The sequence below is a fragment of the Odontomachus brunneus genome, unplaced genomic scaffold (genome assembly GCF_010583005.1).
Source record: "Odontomachus brunneus isolate Ranch 3 - 2012 unplaced genomic scaffold, Obru_v1 Obru_scaffold_251, whole genome shotgun sequence".
NCBI classification, from domain to species: Eukaryota; Metazoa; Arthropoda; class Insecta; order Hymenoptera; family Formicidae; genus Odontomachus; species Odontomachus brunneus.
The window spans coordinates 337349-347442 of NW_022639701.1; the positions used below are offsets into that span (position 1 = coordinate 337349).

At 34.7% G+C, this 10094-nt stretch overlaps 1 protein-coding gene across 1 annotated transcript; it reads left to right on the plus strand.

Annotated features, from left to right (window-relative positions):
- The first annotated feature begins 3611 nt into the window (after window positions 1-3611).
- On the plus strand, window positions 3612-5812 carry LOC116852723. Its single transcript, XM_032833347.1, has 2 exons — window positions 3612-5386; window positions 5743-5812. The coding sequence occupies exon 1, from the start codon at window positions 3656-3658 to the stop codon at window positions 5381-5383; it is 1728 nt and encodes a 575-aa protein (XP_032689238.1). The 5' UTR covers window positions 3612-3655; the 3' UTR covers window positions 5384-5386; window positions 5743-5812.
- The last annotated feature ends 4282 nt before the right edge of the window (window positions 5813-10094 follow it).

Genomic DNA, 10094 nt, shown 5'->3' on the forward strand with positions numbered 1-10094 from the left:
TGGAATTTTCGATCTTCTTCAGTCGCTGAATAAAAATCAGAAATTCTTCTTTAAATTACATTCAACGTTACTCATTGTCAGGAAGAACTTCTGCCGTGGACTCCTTTGTAATAAGAGAAAAATAATTTTTGGGTTTATCGACATTTTCGAAAATATTGGTTTTCCCTTTTGAAGATTGAGTGCGTCAGTTATACATTAAACTTACCTGATATTGAATTTTAAAAAGCTCTTGATATTCTATGAATGAAAGAAAATTAAAACTAATACTTACCTGCTACTACAGTCTAAATGCAACTTTTTTAAATGTATTATAAAGATTAAAAAACATGCATAAGACATGAGGCGTATACTTATTATATGTATTTTACATGTGAGCAGAAACAGCTGATGAACTGACTGACATCTACAAATTCTGTATGAAATTGATTCTCAAACTTACCTGCGAGTTTATATGGTTCTTTTAATTATTAGGTTCTTGGTCTTTATTAATAATTCGCAAGTGAGTTCAAGCACCAGTTCCTTATAGTATCTGTAGATGTCAGTCACCTCAGCAGCCATATCTTCTCACATGTAAGATTCATCTTTAAAATAATAAAGTAGACGTCTTATGTTTTTTGAATATTTTTTAATCTTTATAACACATTTAAATCAGTTAAAAAGTGAGAGGCAAGGGAACTCACATAAAAAAAACTCCCGATATTGTGAGAGGCAAGGGAACTCAGCAAAAAACTCCCGATATTGTGAGAGGCAAGGGAACTCACAGCAAAAAACTCCCGATATTGTGAGAGGCAAGGGGACTCACAGCAAAAACCTCCCAAAAAGTGAGAGGCAAAGGGACTCACTTTTAATAAAGCACCCCAATGAGAACAAAAAGCTACTACGTCCACGTCGTTGTTCCTGGGTAATGCTAAAAGTAGTTCAAAAAAGAATTTCTGATTCGTAATCAGCGAGGCCAAAAACCCCTAGATACCATGTTTCATAGAAATCCTTAAAAAAAATGAAAATCCATCCGCCATATTGGATCCGCCATTTTAAATTTTCAAAAACAGACTTCAGATTCGTAATCAGCGAGGCCAAAAACCCCCTACATACCATGTTTCATAGAAATCCTTAATAAAATTAAAATGCGTCCGCCATATTGGATCCGCCATTTTAAATTTTCAAAAACAGACTTCAGATTCGTAATCAGCGAGGCCAAAAACCCCCTACATACCATGTTTCATAGAAATCCTTAATAAAATTAAAATGCGTCCGCCATATTGGATCCGCCATTTTAAATTTTCAAAAACAGACTTCAGATTCGTAATCAGCGAGGCCAAAAACCCCCTACATACCATGTTTCATAGAAATCCTTAATAAAATTAAAATGCGTCCGCCATATTGGATCCGCCATTTTGAATTTTCAAAAACTGACTTCATATTTGAAATTAGCGACGCCAAAAAGCCCTAGATACCAATTTCATACGAATCCTACAAACAGTTTGTAAAGTACCTCTTACCCCCCACCAAAATTTCGTAGGGGCGATTTCTACCCAAAATTCGTTTTTAGGGAAAAACAAAAAAATACGTGTGTAATAGTTTTTGAAGAACTACTTGTATGCGCAGTTTCAAGAAAATCGGTGATTATCACTTCCCTAGTGTTACTTGTTAGTATGATATTTCTATAAGGGATGAAAACATTATTCCTCCATTTTTATCGGAATTATTTAAACGAAATTCGGAAGATTTGAATTCTTCTAAAAAAAAATCTTTTGCGAAAATTTTAGTTGAGTTTCAGGACATTTTCGCTGAAGAAATCGTAGCTGGAAATTGTAATGTTTTAAAACATAAAATCAAGTTGAGTAACTCACAGTCAATTAAACAAGTTCCTCGTCGGGTTCCAATTCATTTACGAGCAGATGTAGATAGAATTATTCAGGAAATGAAGGAAAAAGATGTTATAGAAAGGTCTCAGAGTTCTTGGATGTCTCCTGTTGTTTTGGTTAAGAAAAACGATGGTTCGCTTAAAGATTTATTTCCTATTCTGCGTATTGATAATACTATTGATCAGTTGTCGGGGAATTTATGGTTTTCGACTTTAGATCTTAAAAGTATTGGCAAATTAAGCTGCGTTCTGAGGACAAAGAGAAGACGGCTTTTTCAATTGGGAAAGGTTTAGGGCAATTCACAGTTTTGCCTTTTGGACTGTGTAATGCACCGGCTATTTTTCAAAGTTTAATGGAACAGGTCTTACAAGTGTTTTTATATAAATTTTATTTAGTTTATTTAGATAATGTTATAATTTATGGAAAAACGTTTGAAAGCATGATTGAACGTATGAAGGCTGTTTTTCAAAAACTGAGATCTGTCCATTTAAAGTTAAATCCTGGGAAATGTTTTTTTTTAAAAGATCTGTAAAGTATTTGACTTATTTTATTTTTGACAAAGGGATTTCGAAAGATCCAGAAAAGATTTCTGTTGTCTCGGATTGGCCGATTCCGCAATTTAAAAAACAACTTCGTAGTTTTCTTGGATTTTGCTCTTATTATCGAAAATTTGTTAAAGGTTTTTCTTTGATTGCGAAACCTTTATTTGTGCTTACTTAAAATCGATCAAAATTTATTTGGTCTTCTCAATGTCAAGAAGCTTTTGAGAAATTGAAACAATCTTTAATTGCTTCTGCTATATTGGAGCATGGAAAATTTATTTTTGATACAAATGCGTCAAATTTTTGTATTTTCCCATTGGTATCAGGACCGTTTTATCTCAAGTTCAGGAGGGTCAAGAGAAGATTATAGCTTATTTTAGTCGAGTTTTGAATAAGTCTGAAAGAAACTATTGTACTATTCGTCGGGAATTATTAGCTGTAGTAGAATCAATTAAATCTTTTTATCATTATTTATATGGTCAAAGGTTTTTAGTTCGAACGGATCATACTTCTCTTAAGTGGATAATGTTTTTTAAAGATTTAGAAGGTCAACTGACGCGTTGGATGGAGAGATTATAGCAATATAATTTTGAAATATGTTACAGGAAAGGTTTATTACACAAATGCTGATGGTTTATTGCGTAGACCTTGTGCTGAAGATAATTGTAAGTATTGTTTTAAGGTTGAGACTAATAATAAAAAAAGAGGTGAGGTCGTCGCTCGAATAGTTTTCGGAGGGGATACTGATGTAGATTGGTGTAAAGAACAATTAGAGGATCGTGATATTTCAATTATATTACGGGGATTGGAGTCTGGTCAGCGTTCTTCGTTAAGGGGGGAAATCCAATTAGAACTTTCAAAAAATCGAATTTTTTTTTTTGCATAAAATGTTTATTTAACATTGTAAGAATATGTTCCCAACGTTTTAAATCGAAATTCGCAGCCGTTCGGAAGTTATGGCCTCCGAGCGCAACAAATCTCTTGAGCAGCGTCGAGGCTCTAATAGCACGCAGCAGGTATACTCACCCGGAGCGGGGATTTTACCTTTCAGGGCTGCGATCCAAAACGTATAGAGATGTAATTATAGTTTTACTGTAGGTTTTGGAACGCACCCCTGGTAGATGGCTTTTATTTCTATTGTTACGTTTAGTCGAAACCGTTGGGTCCGTTGGCGCTGGCATCGAGCAGAACCGGTTTTCAGTTTAGCTCCGAAGTTCGGCCTGTACAAAACGACAGTGCAAATTCGAAATGTCCTATCCGAAAGGCACACACGCCGAACCAAAACAATCGAAACCACGCAAAAGAAAGTTCCATGGTAATCAGTTTTCAAATAAAAAGAGTGAAGATGAAGGATGTGAAAGTACGAGTGCAAGAAAACTCTCCAATGCTAGTGCTGAAGATATTCACTGGAATCCATTGCATGGCTATCGTTTGATTGAAATATTCACCGTTTTTACAGCCTTGACAGAGCTCCTTGTTTGTCGTGTTTGTAAACAGAATGTAAAGTTTGAAGAAGCTGGGAATCGAGGCCTCGGTTTCAAGATAGTTTTACTTTGTCGCTGTGGTCAGAGAAACATCAATTCAGGACCACTAATCAACACTGGATACGAAGTGAATCGTCGGATGGTGTTTGTTATGCGACTCTTAGGTGTTGGCAGAGAGGGTATTAATTTATTCTGCAACCTCATGGACATTTGTAAAGGAATGAATGAGAGCACGTATAATAATATCATCACGTATATTCACTCCTGTACAAAATCTGTTTTTGAAAGTCTCTGCAAGAAAGCTATCGAAGAAGAAAAAAAATTCAATGAAGAACATGAGAGGTCTATTTTAGATTTGAAAGTCTCTGGAGATGGCTCGTGGAAAAAACGTGGATTCAAATCGCTGTACGGAGTTGTAACGGTCATAGGCTACTATTCGGGCAAAGTCATCGATTTAGTTATCAAAAGTAGCTATTGCCATGCATGCACATTTTGGAAAAAAAAGGTGAACACTCCAGAATACGAAGAGTGGTATATAAATCACGAGGAAGAGTGTACAAAAAATCACGAGGGCTCAGCCGGAAAAATGGAGGTCGATGCGATTACAGAAATCTTTTTAAGATCAGAGGAAAAGTACGGCGTTAAATATGGTAATTATATTGGAGACGGAGACTCCAAAACTTTCAAGGCCATTCTAGATAAGAATCCTTACGGTGATGAATTTCAAGTTGCAAAAAGCGAATGCATTGGCCACGTAGAGAAAAGAATGGGCACTCGGCTCCGAAATATAAAAAAAACACAAAAACTCGGTGGTAAGGGCAAACTAACGGATGCTTTAATTAAAAAGCTCACAACGTACTATGGTCTGGCAATTAGAAGAAATGCGAATAGTATTGAGGGAATGAAAAAAAGTATTATAGCCACTTATTACCATTTGATCTCTACGGATGAGAAGCCACAGCACGAATACTGCCCGCCCGGCGAAGACAGCTGGTGTAAGTGGCAGAAAGAAAAAGCTATTGAAGCAAATTTGGATTCTTTTGAGCACCCTCCTCCACTCGATCCAACAGTCGCAAAACACATTCTTCCAATTTATGAAGATTTATCTAAGGAAGAATTACTTCAGAGATGCTTGGGCAGTCATACGCAGAATTCAAATGAAAGTTTCAATTCTACGATTTGGCGTTTAGCTCCAAAACATCTTAATTCTGGGCTGAAAATAGTTGAAATTGCATCCTACATCGCTGCTGGAGTCTTCAATGAAGGATATTCTTCCATTCTACAAATTATGATGGAGTTACAAATAATTATTGGGAGCCAGACCAAGCACTATGCTGAGAACGTCGACGGGCGCCGGGTATCTCGACAGGAGCGGCGCAACTCTTTCAACTCTAAAGAAGCTCGAAAGGCCAGAAGAGAGCAGTTATTGGAGCAGAACGAGTTCTTCGAGGAAGCAGAAGGATTGTTCTATGGCGCCGGGATTGCTGACTAAGAGGTAAATTATAGATATCTTGTATCTTTTACTTGTCAAAACTTTAAACACGTTTTTCTCAAAACTGTACTTTTTTGCACTGCTGGAACTCTCATTTAAAAACTATTCAACCGATCGCGCTGAACTTTCGCACACAACTTCATGACATCAGTACAATGTCGGTGAACCTAAATGTTTGTGAAAATTATAATAAAAAATCACTTATTTATTGCAAAAATTGTGCAGAGAAAACGTCAAAAAATGGAAATTTATTTTCATAAGCGTTTCATATTCAAAATTTTTGACTTTTTTCAATTTTTTTAGGTTCAATTACGAATTATGGGTATAAATAATAAGAATTTTTTCGCTGCCTGTTATAGGATCAATATCACGGACGCCATTTGTCCAGCAGCTGAGCAACTCGCACGCGTACCTGCCAAATGGGATGCTTCATATGTCCGCCATTTTTAAATATTTTTGGAAAAAAAAATACGTATGGACAGTCCAAAACATATATAAATAAATGTTTAAGTTTGAAAAATATAGAAAAATTCTTTCTCCTACAAAAAAATTCTTGAAAATAGCTTATTTTTCCTCGTTCTAATTGGATTTCCCCCCTTAAGTGAAATTTCTTCTGAAGACTTATCTTCTAAAATTTATTTATGTCTCTGGGATAGTTTGATTATTAAGAATGGTGTTTTATGTAAAAAATGGGAGGCTTTAAATTTGAAATTTAGTCTATTACAAATTATTCTTCCGAAGTCTCGTGTAAAGCAAATTTTGATGGAAGCTCATAATTCTCCTTGTGGTGGTCATTTCGGAGTTAACAAAACCTTGGAAAAAATTCGTAAACGATTTTATTGGGCTACGTGTAAAAGAGATGTTGAAAATTGGGTTAGAAGTTTGTGTTTCGAAAAAAAGTCCTTTAGACAAAGGAAAATCTCCTTTACAGGTTTATAATGTTGGAAATCCTTTTGAACGTCTTCAAATGGATATTTTAAATCCATTACCTTTAACTTTTTTAGGAAATAAATATTTATTGGTTGTTGTAGACTGTTTCACAAAGTGGGTGGAGGCTTTTCCAATGAAAAATGCTAGAGCTTCTACAGTCGCTGAAGTTTTTGTCAATGAAGCGATTTCGAGACATGGTGTTCCTTTGAAGTTACATACTGATCAGGGTAGAAATTTTGAATCTATTATTCAATAGATTATTTAAGGAACTTTCAGAATTAATGGGTTTTAGAAAGACTAGAACTACTGCTTTTCATCCGCAGTCTGATGGTCAAGTTGAACGTCAACATCAGACAATATTGCAATATTTATCCAAATTTGTTTCTAAAAATCAGAAGGATTGGGATCGATGGATTTCAATGTTTTTACTCGCATATAAAACTTCAAAACATGAAACAACTGGGTTCTCTCCATCGGAGTTATATTTAGGACAGGACTTGAAGTTACCTATTAATTTATTACGTGGTTCTCTTCCTGTGACTAATTGTGTTGACGTAGATGGGAATTATGTATTTAATTTGCAGTGTAAATTAGATCAGATTCATCAACATGTTAGGCAATTTATGGCAATAAGAAGCAATAGGATTAAGACTTTTTATGATAAAAAAGCGAGAAATTTATCTTTTGTCGTGGGTCAAGAAGTTTGGTTGCATAATCCCCGTCGTTGTAAAGGAAGAGCTCCTAAATTACAGAGTTTTTGGGAAGGTCCGTACGAAGTTATAAAAAAAATTAACGATGTTGTTTATTGTATTCGAAGATCCTATAGACATAAAAGTAAAATAGTTCATTTAAATAGATTAGCTTCTTATCATAAAAAGGATTAATTCTTTTATCTTTATTCTTTAGTCTTTTATGGAATTACATCAGAGCCTAGTCTTTGAAAAGTTATAGCGGTAAAGAACTGGCTTTCCTTTTTCTTTTTGCGTGTTATTTGTTGCAGTTGGAAATATGAGAGCTAGTTTTGGCCAAGAATCTTCAACTTCAACTTCAACTTCAACTCAGAAGTCCACCTTGTCTGCGGGTTTTTTTGATTGCGGTTTTTTCCTGCAGGCCTTCGCCTAAGGCGGAGAGTAAATGCCAAGGTGAGGACTTGGAGAGATTTCCTTTAAGAAATCGTTAGGTCCGCAATAGTTATTTCCCCCCTTGTCTAAAGACCCGGAGCAAAGAGGAGGGCAGAAAGCGGAAAACGACTCGGTGGATCTTCTACGGGAAAATGTTCTTTAGATGGGAATTCAAAGTTCCAGAGGACCTGCAGTAGCAGCTGAGATCAGGTGAAGAAAAAGCTTCCCAGAAGACAAAGGAAGAAGGGCATTTTCACCCAATCAGAAAACGACTCGTTGGATCTTCTACGGGAAAATGAGGTTCTCACTATTCTTCAAATAAGAAATCAAAGTTCCAGAGAACCTGCAGCAGCAGCTGGGGTTGGGACAAAAAATGGTTTCCCAGAAGACAGAAGAGGAGGGGCACCTAATTGTCGGGACGACAATTAAAAGAAGACGGGGAGCAGTGTTGTGAGCGCATCGTGGTGTCACATGCACGTCGCTTCTGGGATCCGCGGCTTGCGAATCGGGATCCGTCGCTCAGCTGTTTGTTTGTGACAGCTGTGACAGGAGCCTCTCGACGGTCTTCAAACCGAGTGGATGTTTTGGCAAAAGAGAGAGAAGCTTTTCCGACACATTTTCTTTTTGTTCAGAAAATAAAGACTATTTCTTATTCCAACCCGATGAAAAATTTTTCATGCAAAATTTTGTATGAAATTTGTCCATACATAATTATGTATAATTATATATAATCATATAAAATTATATATAATTATACACAATTATGTATAACAATATGTATAATTACATATAAATGTATATATGTATAATTACATATAAATTTATGTGTAATTATGTAAAATTATATATGAATTTATATATATAATTATACATAATTATATATAATTATATATAATTATATATAATTATATATATAAGTAGAATGTATGAACATGAATGGACAAATTTGATACATTATAATATATAATTATATATAATTATATATAATTTTATATAATTTTATATAATTATATATGAAAAATTTTTCATTGGGAAGTTGTTGAAGTTCTTTCCCCGCACTCGCGAGTGTAACAATACTATATATAAGTGTATTAATTATAATGTCATAAATAAAATACTATACAAAGTTATATGAGGACTCATGAATTATGCTGCATAAGTACGGAAATACGTTTGGCGTCGCTATCTCTCCAAAATTTTCTATAAAAGAAAAATATATTAACAATAAAATTTGTGAAAAATTTGTGTACAATAATTGATTTTGAATAATTATCGAGTAAAAATAGAACAGCAATGGATATAATACGCTGACATTAAAGCAAATTCTTTATTCACGCATGCGCGCGTACAATATAAATAACACAATTAAAGATTACATACAATTAAAGTACATATGTAACATTTATGGTACATATTGGTCGCCAAGATGATGTTTATGAAAGAAATGTGCCGCACAAAGTGATTTCTTACACCAAGAACAAATAATTATTGCAGTTTGGCCACAAATATCACATTAATTTTGTATTAGTTTGAAAACAGAGTTTCAGACACTTGACAATTCTGTTTTTAATATTGAAAACGATATTATAATATTATATACGGTTGTATTTGGCTTTTTATACTCTATAACTTTCGTTATAACAAAAATAAAAAATTCGTAAATGTTTAAGAGAAAGGGGGGGAGTATTATAAATTTTCAATTTTTATAAAATTGAAATATACCCTCGTTAAGAGTATAAAATACCATACAACTTTTGTATAAAACATTTTTTTTACATATCTCATAGTTTAACAAATACTCGGCAAAAATTAAAAAGCTATTATTTTTTAGGGGTGGTTTCATCCCTTAAATCTTCTCTAAAGCAGATAAAAAAAATATGGGTCTCTTATTTTTTGATGCTCTACAACATATCCAAGGCCTATCAAAATCGGTGAGGGTCACCTTCGATGGTTTACTTGTTAGTAAACAATCTATGCGCAGATTGACAGATTGGCGATAAAATCTGTTGAATTCGAGCAGAATCTGTCGACAGATCCATAGATATCTGCGTCCCCAATCTGCCGTCAGATGGCTGACAGGGTCTGCTAACAGACTCTGACATCAGATTGGCAGCAGATTGCGCGCAGAGTCTACCGACAGACTCTGACAACAGATTGGCGGCAGATTGCGCACAGATTCTGTCGTTTCGTAGATTCTTTAATTAAATCCCCATTTTTTGTTAAATTCCAACGATTTATTCATTAGTATAATTCAGATAATTGATAATGTATGATTATTTTGTCTAAATAATAAAAAAAAACTAGCATTTTATATTTTGTATTGTTTCACTTATTCGTAAGACTCGCGTAGTTTCGATCCCGTGTCAGGCGACCATCCATCCTTAGATGACCATGCTGTTTACTGCTTGACTTCAACGATCGTACGGGAACTATTAGGACCTTAACTTAGTTTCCGCCCAAAAAATACTGAGAAAAAGCATTTATTGTAAAAAATTTATTTAAATTATTTCAATGAAAGTATTTTCCATCACTTTCTACAACTTTTTGCCATCTTTCTGGCAACTGGGCGATACCATCTCGATAAAACGATGTTTGTTTCGAAGCAATCCATTCGTCCACCCATTCTCGCACTTCTTCAACATTTCGGAAGCGTGTACCAC

Coding starts and splice junctions, on each gene's coding strand:
- LOC116852723 (XM_032833347.1), top strand. CDS start 3,656: ATGTCCTATCCGAAAGGCACACACGCCGAACCAAAACAATCGAAACCA.